Source organism: Candoia aspera, chromosome 1 (assembly GCF_035149785.1).
Source record: "Candoia aspera isolate rCanAsp1 chromosome 1, rCanAsp1.hap2, whole genome shotgun sequence".
Taxonomy (NCBI): Eukaryota; Metazoa; Chordata; class Lepidosauria; order Squamata; family Boidae; genus Candoia; species Candoia aspera.
The window spans coordinates 191,130,173-191,146,049 of NC_086153.1; the positions used below are offsets into that span (position 1 = coordinate 191,130,173).

At 42.7% G+C, this 15,877-nt stretch overlaps 2 protein-coding genes across 2 annotated transcripts in view; both read left to right on the forward strand.

The window, feature by feature from the left end:
- Positions 1 to 15,877, forward strand: part of CHN1 (chimerin 1) — a 115,408-nt gene that overhangs the window by 16,207 nt on the left and 83,324 nt on the right. The gene's annotated exons all lie outside the window — the stretch shown is intronic.
- LOC134489415 (mpv17-like protein 2) lies at positions 4,858 to 5,496 on the forward strand. The gene has a single exon (XM_063292086.1). It carries the CDS (start codon positions 4,930 to 4,932, stop codon positions 5,494 to 5,496), a length of 567 nt encoding a protein of 188 aa, XP_063148156.1. The 5' UTR covers positions 4,858 to 4,929.

A 15,877-nucleotide genomic window follows, 5' to 3' on the forward strand; every position in this document is an offset into this window, starting at 1 on the left:
CCCTATCTACTAAGTCCAGTCCCTTAAAGCTATTCTTCACCTCCACTGCATATTCCTTAGGGATATTAGTGAGCTCATATCTAGCTGATCTGTGGGTCTTCCCTAATCTCTTTAGTCTGATCCTAAATTGTGCAAGAAGAAGTTCGTGATCGGAGCTACAGTCAGCTCCAGGTCTTGTTTTTACCGACTGTACAGATGTCCGCCACCTTTGGCTGCAAAGGATGTAGTCAATCTGATTTCGGTGTAGTCCATCTGGTGAAGTCCATGTATAAAGCCGTCTCTTAGGTTGTTGGAAGAGAGTGTTTGTTATGCAGAGTGAATTGTCTTGGCAAAATTCTATCAGCCTATGTCCTGCTTCGTTTTGTTCTCCCAGGCCATACTTACCTGTAATTCCAGGTGTCATTTGACTGCCCACCTTAGCATTCCAGTCTCCTGTGATGAAAATAACATCTCTTTTAGGCGTGTTGTCCAGTAGGTGCTGCAGATCCTCATAGAACTGCTCTACTTCAGCTTCTTCAGCATCTGTGGTTGGGGCGTATATTTGGATCACTGTGATGTTAGATGGCTTGCCCTGAATTCGAATTGAGATCATTCTGTCATTTTTTGGATTGTATCCAAGCACTGCTTTCGCCACTTTACTATTAATTATGAAGGCTATTCCATTTCTTCTGTGGTCCTCTTGTCCACAGTAGTAGATCTGGTGGTCATTTGATGTGAAGTGGCCCATGCCAGTCCATTTCAGTTCACTGACGCCCAAAATGTCTATCTTTAATCTTGACATCTCACCAATAACCACATCCAATTTGCCCTGGCTCATAGATCTTACATTCCAGGTTCCAGTGGTGTGTTGATCCTTAGAACATCGGATTCGCCGTTCACCACCAGCACCGTCGGCCACTAGCCATCCTTTTGGCTTTGAGCTAGCTGCGTCATCACGTCTGGGACTAGTTGAACTCATCCTCTGTTCCTCCCCAGTAGCATTTTGACCATCTTCCGACCTGGGGGTCTCATCTTCCGATGGTATACCGACATATCTCTGGTTGTACTGATCCATTTAGTTTTCACGGCAAGAATACTGGGGTGGGTTGCCATTACCTTCCCCAGGGATCGCATTTAGTCTGACCTCTCTGTCATGACCTTCCTGTCTTGGGTGGCCCTTCACGGTTTAGCTCATGGCATCATTGAGTTGCTCAAGCTCCAGCACCACGACAAGGTAACGATCCTTTGCTGAAGTATGTAATCATACTCTTCAGTAAAGAGCGGCTTTGTAAAAAAAATAAATAATTTGGAAAAAACTCAAAGCACAATACTAAGATCCTGTATCTTTTGTAATCTGAAAATAGAAGTGTTCTTGGTTCTCAGTATTCCAGTAAATTTTGTAACATTAGACAGCTACTCCATCTTGTGGCCAAGGATCCTATAGCGATGCTGTTAAATTGAGAAAAATTGGCAGCTTTGAATTATTGGAAGGTACAGCTTTTGTATTCTTCAGCAGATCATGGTACAGTATAATGTTCAAAAGATGTGCTCCAGATGGGTGTGTACCTTCTGGATATACTATGTGTAGCTTTTAAAAGCTCTTCTGAGACAACTGACTATTTGTCCCCTAATAGATATACCCGTTTTTGTAACAAACAATTCTGGAATATCCCAGCATAATTTAACTTGATTCTTGTAGTGGTGTGCAACTGTACACATCTTAAACATAGGAAACAAATAAATGAAAGAAGAGAGATAGCACTTTCCATGCACAGGCGTCACATCCAGTTCCTGGTATCTCCAGGTAGGGCTCAGAAAGATCTCGGCCTACATGCTGCTATACTACTGCCTTGCCACTGGAGACACTATTGAGCTAGATGAACCCATACAAGGTGGTTTCCTTTTCTTCTGCTTATACCTGTGAATTGAGGGTGAATGAGGTTTCTGTACTTCCTTAGGAATGTCATGCTTTCCAAGGATTTTAATTCCTTCTTCTGTCTAGGCCTCTGGTATTTTAAACTTTGGTTCTTGCTTTCTAACATGTTGCACTGTTATATATACAGCACTGAGCACATGAAAGCTGGGCTTCTTTTGGGGAATTACGAGGTACCCAACATTAGGAAACCAGGCGCTGTGAGTATTTGAAAAATGAGGGAATCATCAAGGGTTTGTGCTATATTTGTTTTAAATTTATAGATGCCATAGGCAAACTTGCCCACAAATGTTGAACCATAAATCCGGAGAGGTATTTGTGATAGTTTGTAAAGATTTTAGTGCGAATACCTGAAAAATGCCATTAGGATACTATCACACCAGAAGGTTTCATTATCCTTACTGCCTTAAGCAAGTTTTTGATCCATTTGGCTTTTGGAATTTTGCACATTGTAAGTCTACTTTGCATAATTACATTTATACAATATTGGCTTGCATTGGTTTTAATGTAGCCAGTAGAGGGGTGCAGAGATCTTTAAACAACTATAGTCTTACATGTTTTTTTTTTAACCTGAGGCTAAGGAAGTAGCTGCCAGAGTGCATTCATCCTTGTCCAGACTAATGAACACACATTCTGAGGTAGCCACTTAAGGCTTAGTTCCCAGTGTGGCATTTTTCAGCTAGGCACCCAGATACTGCTGCTCCTTTGTATTAATAACTTGGCTTGTTATAGCAAAGCAAGCAAACTGCACTGGAATAATAAGCAAACAGGGGGATTTTAAGCAAGGAAGAGTGAAGAAACTTCATAAACAAAGGCAAGAGTTCCTTTTCTGTATACTGTATAAATACTGCTGCAGAGGGTAGTTGTTTATACTTAAAGTTCAGTTCCTATCTTTAATATGAATTGTTCCCCACAGGAGGACTACCTGCACGGCCACTCAAAAGGCATTTTATGGTTTGCTTTTTCTGGCAAGAGAAAAGATAGAAGATATGTTAGAAAAATAAGGGCAGGTTGTGAATGGCAGAAGATCTAAGCTTCCTCCTGTAATTGCCCCTGTGGGGTAGGGCAATTATGTGATAGAAGCCTTGCTTAGAATTGCCCATGGTTTCACAGCTTGTGCTGCCCCATGAGCAGCAGTTCCATTCCTCTGGATTGGCCACCTTTACTGTAGCCTCTTCTCCATTCTTGTCAAAATTCTAGACCTGGTCATTGCTCAGATATAATCTCTCCACTGTAGCAGATGAAGCATGATAGTTAAATAGGAAAACAAAATTAACTAAGCAGTTTTTTAAAAAGACTTCTCTAGGTAGTACTATATAGGACAAGGTCATTCAACAGCACGGGTGCAGTATCATCAATACACCGATGATACCCAGGTATACATCTCCACCCTTGGCTGGGCAGATGATGCTGTTGCGATGCTGGCTGAGTGCCTGGAGGCTGTGAGGGTCTGGATGGGGAGGAAACAACTTCAACTCAACCCTGGAAAAATGGAGTGGCTTTGGATTTTTGCCCCCCCCCCCAAGTCTGGTGATATGTCATTGTTGACTCTGGATAAGATTGTACTTCCCTAGACTGAGCTGATGCACAATTTGAGGGTCTTCCTGGACACACGGCTCCAGCTCAATGAGCAGGCATTAGCCATGGCTAGGAGGGCCTTTGCACAGATTCATCTTGTGCACCAATTGCACCCTTTCCTGGACTGGGAGGCCAATCCATTTGGATTACTGCAATGTGCTTTACATGGGGCTGCCCTTGAAGACCACTCAGAAGCTTCAGCTGGTCCAGAATGCAGTGGCATGCACAGTGCTGGGTGCTTCTAGGTTCACCAATATTACACCTCTGTTGTGCAAGCTGCACTGGCTCCCAGTTTCCTTCTGGGTGCAATTCAATGTGCTGGCTATCATGTTTAAAGCCCTACATGGCATGGGACCATATCAGATAGGATAGACATGCTCCAGGTGCTTCCTTGAAATGTTGCCATCTAGAGCAGGTTTTCACAACCGGGGTTCTGCGAGACTCTAGGGTTCCGCGAGAGGTCACTAGGGGTTCCCTGGGAGATCATGATTTATTTTAAAAAAGAAGAGACAAAAACCAAACAAAAACCCTCCAGCCTCCAACACTGAGTTGGCCTGCCAGAGTGTGCGCAGACCCCAGGCGGGGGCAGGGATTGCACACACATGTGCAAGCAGGGAGGTGAGCAAAGTGCAAGCTGAGGAGGAGAAGAGGGAGGAGAAGCAGGTGGTGATAGAGCATGTGCAAGAGTGAGATGCCGCCGAGGCTTCTGTACCAGGGCTCTCCTTGCTGCCATGCACCTGCCTTTCTGCAGGTGCAGAGGCCTGAGGGGCTCTGTCTCAGAACAGGGGCAGGAGATCAGAGCTGGGCTGGCCCGGGCACCAGCGACAGCAGGAGCCACCCACAAGGTGGGGGGCGGGGGAAGGAGGTGGGGAAGAGAAAAGGTGGTGGTGGTGGTGAAGGCTTTGGCATCAGGGTGCCAAGATTTCAGGAGAGGCTGATGAGTCCAAATATTAAGGGGAGGGGTGTTGGAGGTTGCAAGGCTTCAGCCCCCCTCTAGCAAAGGGGTCCTTGGGAGGGGAGGTGGAAATGGGGGGGCGAGAAAGGAGAAGCTGGATTTGGGGAACGTGGTGCTGGTGGTGCAGGGAGAGGGAAGGAGGCCGGCTGACCTGACTCAGCATGCCGGCATCATCTGCCTCCCTGCGATGCATTTTGTAGTTATAATTTGTGACAGTTTAATATATCGCTAAAAACTGTATACGCCCTTAAAATTAGCCCAAAACAGCCCCCCCGCCAAAAAACGTGCTTCGTATGTGGCATAAGAACAGTTATTCAGGTAATTATGTACCTGTTCAGTTGATGTGATTTATTTGCTACATTTAATGCAAGATGTTGAAGATAGCAGTGACATCACAATAAGGCATCACAATAAGGCTTGAAAAATGTGCACATCATAGTTATCTGAGCTAGATGTATTTAATTCAGAGCAACAAGAAAGTGAGATGCATTCCCGTATTCTCCGACAGTTGGTCAGGCTGGCACAAAGGCATGCCCCACTTTTTCATGGCCGCAGCCTTATCATTGTCAACACGGCTAGCTCTGGACTCTTACTAGGAGGTGCAGATATAATCCAGCAGGCTTTGGAGCAGAGGAAAAAGCAAACACAGCGGTGGGATATTGACCGTACATGTCACATGTTTGTCACTGGATGTAGCATGGGGCCGCTCCTGCATTATTGGTATTTGTGGATAGACAAAATAATCCCAAACAAAGGAGTTCAACGTCTGAAGGTTGTCATCATGAAGGTAGCAATCGACCAGGCCTTTGCTCCATTTTTCGGAGGTTGGTATTTCATAATCATGGCGCTGCTTCAAGGCCATAGTTTGGCAGACAGCATTGATGAATTTAGGGATAAATTCTGGGACTATTACCTGGCAGAGCTCATTGTTTGGCCAGGAGCTCAACTGCTAAATTTTTTGTATCTCCCCACTCAGTACCGAGTGCTGTTTGTGAACATCGTGACTTTGGGATGGAATGTCTACCTTTCATATCTGAAACACCAAAGATGAGGACTGCAAAGGCTTGGAAGCGGACGAGCCAAAGATGCAATAGCTAAACATATATAGAGATTTGATGCATTCCCAATGGAATTGTGTTCTTTTGTTCCTCTTTTCCTTGTAATGCTTAAGCTATATAAAATAATGTTTTATTATGCTGGTTTTCCTGAATAAAGCTGCTTTTTAATAAGCGCTGAGGCATTTATTGCATTAACCTAGTCTGAAACAAAGCAAAGGCTCAGCTTTATTTATTTATTTTAAAGTATACACACATCATTTTTTAACGATAAGCACTCTCTAAAAATCCTTTAAAATGATGCAGTTTAATACTGATCTCATGCAAACATATTTAGTCTATTTGCAGGATGGTCTTCAACTGACTTGGAAACGTTTCATCTGAATATTCTAGAGGAACCTCAGAAGGGTGCCTTTTCCAAGGCTGCCCCACCTTATGGAACATCCTTCCCCCATCAAGACCTGGCTTTTTGCCCAGGCGCTGGAGTAAAGTAAGGGTGTTTTGGGTTGGTTGTTGGGGCATTCCAAGGGGATGACGGAGGCACTAGGGTTTGGTTGCGTTTTACAGTTTTATGGCTTTATGGTTTTTATAGTTTGAGGTTTTTTGTTGCTGTGAGCTGCCCAGAGCTGTGTTTTAAGATGGGCACCCATACAAATCTTTTAAATAAAACAAACAAACAAAGTATTCCATTCATGCAATAGAAGGGGGATGGCTTGATGCAGAATTAACAGTTGTGGTAAGATAGCACTAATACAGCTGTTCATTAGCATTGCTTTTAAAATCAACACACATGGACAGTTTAGAGCATTAAAAAATCTAAATAAATGGTTCGCAAAATAACAGGATGTTGTGTTGCCGTAGGGATTAGTGAAAGGAGGAAAGGATTGCTTGTATTTCCTAGTTTAAAAAATTATCTTCTGCCAGAGTTGTACAATTTCGAAAAGGCAAAATTACATATACTCAGAAATTATGAAACAACATCCAAGTGTAAGAATGGAGTTGTGGAGAGATCTTTTTCACTAAGAATGTTACAAATGGTGCCTAAATATAGTATTTATCAAAAATGATAAATATTCACAATTTTTTAACCAATGGGCTAGTCATATATGAACTCTTTGGGTCCAGAATGGCTTTTTTTATCTAGATCCATATAAAAATGTGGATCTAGAATTCATATCCTGCAAATGAAAAAGTTTTCTGATCGAACTGTTTGCACTGTTGGCAAAATGAGCAAAAAGTGGAAATTGAGCCAATTGTTCCCTTCCTTTGCAGTCTTCTTTGCACTCAAATAAATCTAACTGGAGGATCCTCTACAACAGCATAAGAGGGATGCTGGAATAGCAGATGGAAGAAAGAATCAGCTTTCATACACCTAAACTCTTCCTGCTGGCAGGGTGTCTTGAGCCCAACTGTGCTCAGGAATTGTTTCTGCTAATACAGCAAAATGATATTCTGCTCCAAATAATTAGGAACTGTGGAATCCTAAAGACAGTTTTTACTTCAACTTAAACCTATGTAGAATTGGCATGCTGATCAGTTACATTTCCCATTCCAAAAATGTTAGTTAACTCTTGGATGACTGTGAGGAAGGAGATGGTACCAAGACTTGCAAAACATTTTAACAGTGTAAAAACCTTACAGCTAAAACCTGTACAGAAACTGTATCAAATTACACTAGAGGGGTACAGAAGCACCAGTTTAGCCCAAATCCAGGATGAACAGGGAAAACTTAAGCTGTCGGTGACAGCTTAGAACAGTCATTGACTGAGTATAACTATAATTGAGCACGGACGGGGTTGTATAGAGAATGCCTCCTTTTGGATTCCCACATAGCATAACCCTGACAGATGCAGCATCCATTAAATCTTAGCTGACAGTCTGGTACATAAGAGAGGAGTCACTCTGTCAGATATTAAAATCCTAAAATGTGTGTGTCATTAAAAAGAGCCAGTTTGGTATCGTGCTTAAGGCACCAGGCTGGGAGTCCTAGTCCCATCTTGGGCACAAAGCCAGCTGGGTGACCTTGGACCGGTCCCTCTCTCTCAGCCCTAGGAAGGAGGCAAGGGCAAACCACTTCTGAAAAACCTTGCTAAGGTAACTGCAAGGATTTGTCCAGGCAGTTACCAGGAGTCAAAAACTGACTCGAAGGCACATACACATGCAAAAGTATCTTGAATTCCTTTCTGTGGCAAACTGGCGATCAAAGCAGTACCTTTGGAACAGGTATTTAAAAAATTCCCTTCTCACCCCTATGGGTGGTATGTGTTTTCCTCAATCTCAAGTCCTCTACCAGAGGCCTGGGAGTTTGAGGGTTCTGCACATTATCTTAGCTGTTCCTGGCATTGCACTTTCCTGGACAGAGAGTTCTGATGCTGTTCCTGGGATCTATTGGAGCCACTCTCCCAGCTTAGGAGTCACAGCCCCACGTGCTTCTACCACCACTGGGACCACTTTGGCCTTCACTTTCCATATCTTCTCTAGTTCCTCCTTCAGGCCCTGGTACTTCTCCAGCTTCTCATGCTCCTTCTTCCCGATGTTGCTGTCACTTGAGACTGCTACATCTATCACCACTGCTGTCTTCTGGTCCTTGTCTACTACCACAATGTCTAGTTGATTGGCCAGTACCTGCCTGTCCATCTGGATCTGGAAGTCCCGTGGGATCTTAGCCCTGTCATTCTCCACAATCTTCTGTGGAATCTCCCATCTGCACTTGGAAGGGTCTAGCCTGTACATGTGCAGTTGTTCCTCTACGCAATGCCAGCTACTTGGTTCAATGTGTGCTGTTCCTGCCTGCAACTTACACCCTGCCACTATGTGTTGGATTGTCTCTGAGGCATCTGCACAGTCTGTACCTTGGGTCCTGTCTAGTGTGGTAGATCACTGCTTCTATGGATCTGGTGCTTAGTGCCTGTTCTTGTGCTGCTATGATCAGTGCCTCAGTGCTGTCTTTTAGTCCAACCCTTTCCAGCCACTGGTAGGATTTCCCAATGTCAGCCACCTCAGCTATCTGTCAGTGGTACATACCATGCAGGATCTTGTCTTGCCATGGCATTTCCTCTGCTTGATCTTTCTCCTGTGTCTGCTGCTGCCTCAGGCATTCGCTCAGCAGCTCATCTTTGGGTGCCTTCTTACTGATGTACTCCTGGATGCTCTGGGCTTCATCAAGAACAGTGGCTTTGACACTCACCAGTCACCACCCATCCTCTTTCCGGCTGGTTTACAGTCTCTGGGTGTTGGACTTGGGGTGGAAATCTCCATACACTGTGAGGGGCTTCTGGGGCTTCACATCGGCAACCTCCATGTCCTCCTTTGGCCAGCTCACTATACTGGCAGGGTATCTGATGATTGGCAGAGCGTATGTGTTGATGGCGTGGATAAATAAAGGCAGGGTAGAAAATAAATAAATAAATCTTGTTCTTCCCATTGAGCTGGCCCTTCAGGACCTGTCGTATCCTTTGGTGGTACTTGGATGTTGCTGTCTTCCTTGCCTCCTCATCGTGGTTCCCTTGTGACTGTGGGATACCAAGGTACTTGTAGCTGGTCTGTCTGACTGCTGTGTGGCCCGCTGGTAATTCCACCCCATCAGTCTTGACTACCTTCCCTCTCTTTACTACCATCTGTAGTAGCAGTGGTAGTAAAGTAGTAGTGGTAGTAAAACTTCTCCAGTCCAAATGACATCCCAGTGTCCTCACTGTAGATCATGTCAGGTGGATCAGCGAGTCAATGTCTCATTCACTCTTAGCATACAGCTTGATGTCATCCATGTTGAGGAGGTGGCTGATGGTAGTTCCACTCCTGAACTTGTATCCATATCCACTCCTTGTGATTATCTGGCTGAGGGGGTTCAAGTCTATGCAGAACAGCAGTGGGGACAGTGCATAACCTTGGTATATGCTGCACTTGAGGGCCACTTGTGAGAGCCATCTTGAGTTGCCTTCCAGTGTTGTCTTCCACAGTCCCATTGAGTTCTTGAGGAAGGTCCTTAATGTCCTGTTGACTTTGTATAGCGCCAGGCATTCATAGATCCATGGGTGTGGCATTGAGTCATAGGCTTTCCTGTAGTCAATCCAGCTGTGCTCAGATTTGTCTGTTGGGCAACTACTCTATGAGCAACTTGAGTTTGAGCCTCTGGCTCCCAATGCCCTTCTGAGCTGTGCTCATGTACTGGCCTGTATGGTCCTGTAGCTTAGTGGCTATGATGCCTGATAGGACTTTCCATGTTGTGGGGAGGCAGGTAATTGGTGGGTAGTTGGACAGTGCTGTTCCCTTGTGGGGGTCTTTCATGATCAGCCCTGTCCTTCCTTGTGTTAGCCAGTCTGGGTGGGAGCCTGCTACTAGCAGCTGGTTCATCTCTGTTGCTAGGTGTTCATGCACTGCTGTTAGTTTCTTTAGCTAGTAGGTGTGGATCATGTCTGGGCCAGGTACTGTCCAACTCTTCATGTTCTTGACCTGCTGTTGGATGTCTGATACTGTAATGGTGACTGGTTCCTGCTCTGGGAGATTGCTGTGGTCTGCTCTCAGGTCCTGCAGCCACTTTGCACTGGTGTTCTGTCTCTTCTCTTTCTCCCATATGTTCTTCCAGTACTGTTCTGTTTCTGCTGTTGGTGGCTCTGCTGTTACTGTGTTGTTGCACTGCAGTTGGGAGTACACCTTGGATGGTTCTTTGGCGAACAGGGCACTTATCATTTTGGCCTCTGCTTCTCTAGTGTATCTCCTTAGCCTGGTAGCCAGGGCTGTGAGCCTTTGTTTAGCAGTCTCTAGGGCTTCAGATGGAGTCAGGCCCTTGTATTTTTTCAGTAGCCGAGTCTTATCCTTAATCTCCACACGCTTCTGTAGGTCCACCAGCTGACTAACTTCTCTCTGAGTTGCCTTGATCTTAGCCTCCAACCTCATTTTCTGGGGGAGTGGGGATGTACTGCTATTTTTCTTTATCGTGTGGCCAAGCATCTCCAGGATTAGAGCAGCTGTAGCATATACCAGTTCATTGGTTTGAGTTATGGTGGTAGTAGGGATTGTCGTGAGGGCTCTGTTGGCATCTTCTAGCATACTATCTGATGGTTCTTCTCCACTGAGCCCTGGTAATCAGTCTTGAAGGTTGACTGTAGCTAGTTCATTCATGATCTTATACCTCATATCAGCTGTAATGTAGGGGGTGGCAATGAATTCCAGCTTCTGGTGTTGGCTGCACCTCCAGTTGTTCTTCCGAGTCTTCTTGAGTCTGGGATGTAATGTGTAGTTGATCTGTCTCAGGTTGTGAGGGCAGCTTCCTCTTCACTATGTTGAAGTGTTGGGTGACTAGCTGTTTCTCAGTTAGTGTGGATGCAGGTCTTCGGTCCATCCATAGTTTCCTCATACATTTCACATATCCCCTCTCATTAGGTCTACTGTTGTAGTGGCATTCTATCAATTCCAGGTTCTCTTGTCTTGTCCATGGATGGCTTGTTCCAGTAGCCCACTTATTGTCAGATTGTCCTGGTTCCTCACCACCTGGCATGGACCTTGTTAATATGGGCAATGTCTGAGCTGGCATGACTCTCATATCCGAGGGAGGCAGGTGAAGCATTAGGGGGTCTTTGCCCAAGGATCCTTACTGGTAAGGCAGCTAGGATTTGAACCCCAGTCTCCTGTGTCAACGGGCAGCGCTCTAACCACTACGCTATCTAGCTGTGTGCACTCTCTCTCTCCCTCTCTCTGTGTATGTGTGTATATATGTATTTTACACACAAACACATGTACACACACACACACACACACACACACACACATACATATATACACAAACACATTGTGTGTATGCAAAACATGCCAAAAATTGTAACATTTTATTTACCCATTCCTTTCAAAATGCTTAGAATATTTTATCTTTATAACAGTCCTGTGGTAATGGGTAGCCTAAGAATGACTTAGCCAAAGCCACAAAGTGATCTGTATGTCATATGAACCCAGTTATCCCCTAGCCAACACTTTCCCATCTATACCTTACTGGAGAACTATAATGAAAGGCATAAAATAACTCATATTTTGCTACTTGGCTTTTGTTGGAAGATTTCATTTTCTCCCCTTGGGTGACAGATTGAAGGAAATCCCAGTGCTCATTTTTGCTTATGCTTAGTGAGTTTCCTGTTGTCTCCAGGTGCAACTCCAGATAATTTCCTTAAGTGAGAAGAATATAAGAAATGCTAAATTTCCATACTAGAAGCTAATATCATTCAGACATCAGTGTAGATTTAAAGTTCCACAAGATGGCGCTTTTCATCTTCCAAGCTCATGAATTTTCACCAGAAATGTTCCATTCAAAGCAGATTAACTCATATAATATGAATAAGATTGGCCAATCATATATGCACAGTATATACAAACAAACACACATACATTGCATACAGATACAAGCACAGCTAAACACAAACAGAAATGATCCTGCTTAAGATTTTTTATAATTTTTTCTAACAACCCATGAGAATATATGCTGTTATGATACTGTACTGCACCATAAGTGTTATATGCTGATGATACTGTACTGTTTATTTCTGAACTGATTACTTTTGACCTTAATGCACTTTTTTATGTGTTTGGATGAGTTGCAGGATTCTCTGTTAATTGGTCTAAGTCCGAATTGATGACACTCAATAATAATTGATTGATTATTCTTACATTAAGTATCCTGTTTCTATATGTGCTAAAAGTATTAAATATTTAGGTGTTTTTAATCTATGTGTTACTTCCCAAATAATTTTATTAAATATGAGTAAGATATAGATACCTTGCTTTATATATTGATAGATGGGAATCTTTAAACTTCAGCTTTTGGGGTAGGGTAAATATTCCTAAAGTGAATGTTATTTCCAGGTACTTTAGTTTTTACATGGAATTCCCATCTATATTTAGCTGGAAAATATTTTCAAAAATTCTGTAAATTTCTATTGGCTACTTCATTTCCAAATTTACTGTTAATCAAGATTCAATTGTCAATTAAAAATAAGGATGGTTTTATAATTCAAACTTTGAATTACATTATTTTGCATTTGGTACTTCTCACTAGTACTATATTTTGGATTGCTTCATTCATTATAAATTCCTCATCCTGAGCTCTTTTGGATTAGTCATCCAGAAGGACCCAGGGCAGAGAATTTATAATGAATGAAGCAATACAAAATTTGGTACTAGTGAGAAGTACCAAATGCATAATAGTGTACTGTTTGAGGTTCAGCATATAATAGATTAGATATAACTCATTTCACCATTACACTGATTTTGAATTTTCTGTTGTGCTATTTCTAGAAAATGCATTTTGATCCTTTTTCCCCCCCTTGATAAATTGATATTGTGGGGTAATATAGACCTGAGAATTGATTTTTAAAAAACACTGTTTTATGGAAGATTTTGATGGTTGTTGTTTATTCGTTTAGTCGCTTCTGACTCTTCATGACTTCATGGACCAGCCCACGCCAGAGCTTCCTGTCGGTCATCAACACCCCCAGCTCCCCCAGGGACAAGTCCGTCACCTCTAGAATATCATCCATCCACCTTGCCCTTGGTTGGCCCCTCTTCCTTTTGCCCTCCACTCTCCCTAGCATCATCATCTTCTCCAGGATGTCCTGTCTTCTCATTATGTGGCCAAAGTATTTCAGTTTGGCCTTTAATATCGTTCCCTCAAGTGAGCAGTCTGGCTTTATTTCCTGGAGGATGGACTGGTTTGATCTTCTTGCAGTCCAAGGCACTCTCAGAATTTTCCTCCAACACCACAGTTCAAAAGCATCGATCTTCCTTCTCTCAGCCTTCCTTATGGTCCAGCTCTCGCAGCCATATGTTACTACGGGGAACACTATTGCTTTAACTATGCGGACCTTTGTTGTCAGTGTGATGTCTCTGCTCTTAACTATTTGATCGAGATTTGTCATTGCTCTTCTCCCAAGGATTAAACGTCTTCTGATTTCCTGACTGCAGTCAGCATCTGCAGTAATCTTCGCACCTAGAAATACAAAGTCTTTCACTGCTTCTACATTTTCTCCCTCTATTTGCCAGTTATCAATCAAGCTGGTTGCCATAATCTTGGTTTTTTTGAGGTTTAGCTGCAAACCAGCTCTTGCACTTTCTTCTTTCACCTTCATCATAAGGCTCCTCAGTTCCTCTTCACTTTCAGCCATCAAAATGGTATCATCTGCATATCTGAGATTGTTAATGTTTCCTCCAGCGATTTTAACTCCAGCCTTGGATTCCTCAAGCCCAGCATGTCGCATGATGTGTTCTGCATACAAGTTGAATAGGTAGGGTGAGAGTATACAGCCCTGCTGTACTCCTTACCCAATCTTAAACCAGTCCGTTGTTCCGTGGTCTGTTCTTACTGTCGCTACCTGGTCGTTATACAGATTCTTCAGGAGGCAGACAGGATGACTTGGTATCCCCATACCACTAAGAACTTGCCACAATTTGTTGTGGTCCACACAGTCAAAGGCTTTAGAATAGTCAATAAAACAGAAATAGATGTTTTTCTGAAACTCCCTGGCTTTTTCCATTATCTGGCGGATATTGGCAATTTGGTCCCTAGTTCCTCTGCCTTTTCTAAACCCAGCTTGTACATCTGGCAATTCTTGCTCCATGAATTGCTGAAGTCTGCCTTGCAGGATCTTGAGCATTACCTTACTGTCATGTGAAATGAGTGCCACTGTTCGATAGTTTGAACATTCTTTAGTGTTTCCCTTTTTTGGTATGGGGATATAAGTTGATTTTTTCCAATCTGATGGCCATTCTTGTGTTTTCCAAATTTGCTGGCATATAGCATGCATTACCTTGACAGCATCATCTTGCAAGATTTTGAACAGTTCAGCTGGGATGCCGTCGTCTCCTGCTGCCTTGTTATTAGCAATGCTGATTTTGATGGATGTGGAGATTTTTTACTTGATACTAATTTCCAAATGGTAATGATGAATGTTTATGAAAGGACAAATATATTTGTCTTTTGCACCCTACAGGTAATTTACAACATCTATTGACATCTTGAGTTGGGCAGTGGCATTTTTAGCTTCAGAGGTACTTAGAAGTGATTACCTAATCTTATAAGACTAAAAATCTCAGTCTTTATAAATACTTGGTATCAATAAATCGATTTGATTTGCAAATTTTAAAGACCAGATGGAATAAGGAATTGAAGATCTCCATTTTGTCTAGTCAGTGGGAGACTTTCTTAAATTCTGTATCAAAAAATTTCAATAGATCTTAGTGTGTGGCTCTTTCTATAGAAAATACTCTTTTGGACTCATTGAACTCCATTGCATTTGAACAGAAAAGGAATGTTGGAGATGCAATGAGAATAATACATTGTTCAAACCCATGATTTTTTATAAATCATACACTGGGAAGAAGTCATATTTATTCATCTGACTTTGAGGACAAGTTCTAATATTTTCAGATGCCCATAATCTTTTGAATTACCTACTCTATGGAAATTGTCAGCTGGACAAAGGACATAGATTCTCTGCATCCTTCTTGCTGTTCTCTAACATTGGAAATAAGAATTTATGGCCCTGTTACTCAGTAATGTTATTTGCAACTTATGAACAACTTGCTGACTTTTATAGACTATGAATGCAAACCACTGGATTTACTGGTTATCAGCCTAGAACAGTGTGTGTGTGTGTGTGTGTTCATGTGTGTATGAAATCTTTTGTTATTCAGGCCATACAATTTATTCTTCTTAATACAATTAATCATTTGGATCATATTCAGTATGGGAAGATAATTGACACATTTTAGTATGCCTGACTTGATCGCTCTATTAGGTCTTAGCAAGTGGTAGCACCTGGGTGACCTGGTTTTATTATTTTCCAGGCTAAGTGCTGTTGGATGTGATTAGTAATTGGATGGGAAGCCACTGGGAAATCCTAGGGCTATAGGCTAGACTAGGAAATGAAAAAAAAAGATATTGGAAGTCACTTCTGTACATTTTCCAAGAAAACTGCATGGATATATCCATGACATCACCAGGACTTGAGCTTGACTTGGAGAAGTATATTATTACTAGGTGAAGAAGCATACTGTTATTAGGTGAACTAAGAAGTATATTGTTACTAGGTGAAGAGTGCAAAAACATGGGATAATTTTTTATTATTGATTGATTGATTGATTGATTGTGCCTTCGAGTCAGTGTTGACTCCTGGTGGCTGCCTGGGCTAGTCCCTGCAGTTTTCTTGGCAAGATTTCGTAAGTAGTTTGCCATTGCCTTCTTTGTCGCAGGGCTGAGAGAAAGTGACTGGCTCAAGGTCCCCCAGCTGGCTTTGTGCCAAAGGCAGGACTAGAACTCATGGTCTCCCATGCCTCATGCCTTAACCACTATGCCAAACTGGCTCTCTGTAGTAATAATAGAGGCACGTTATATGGCTT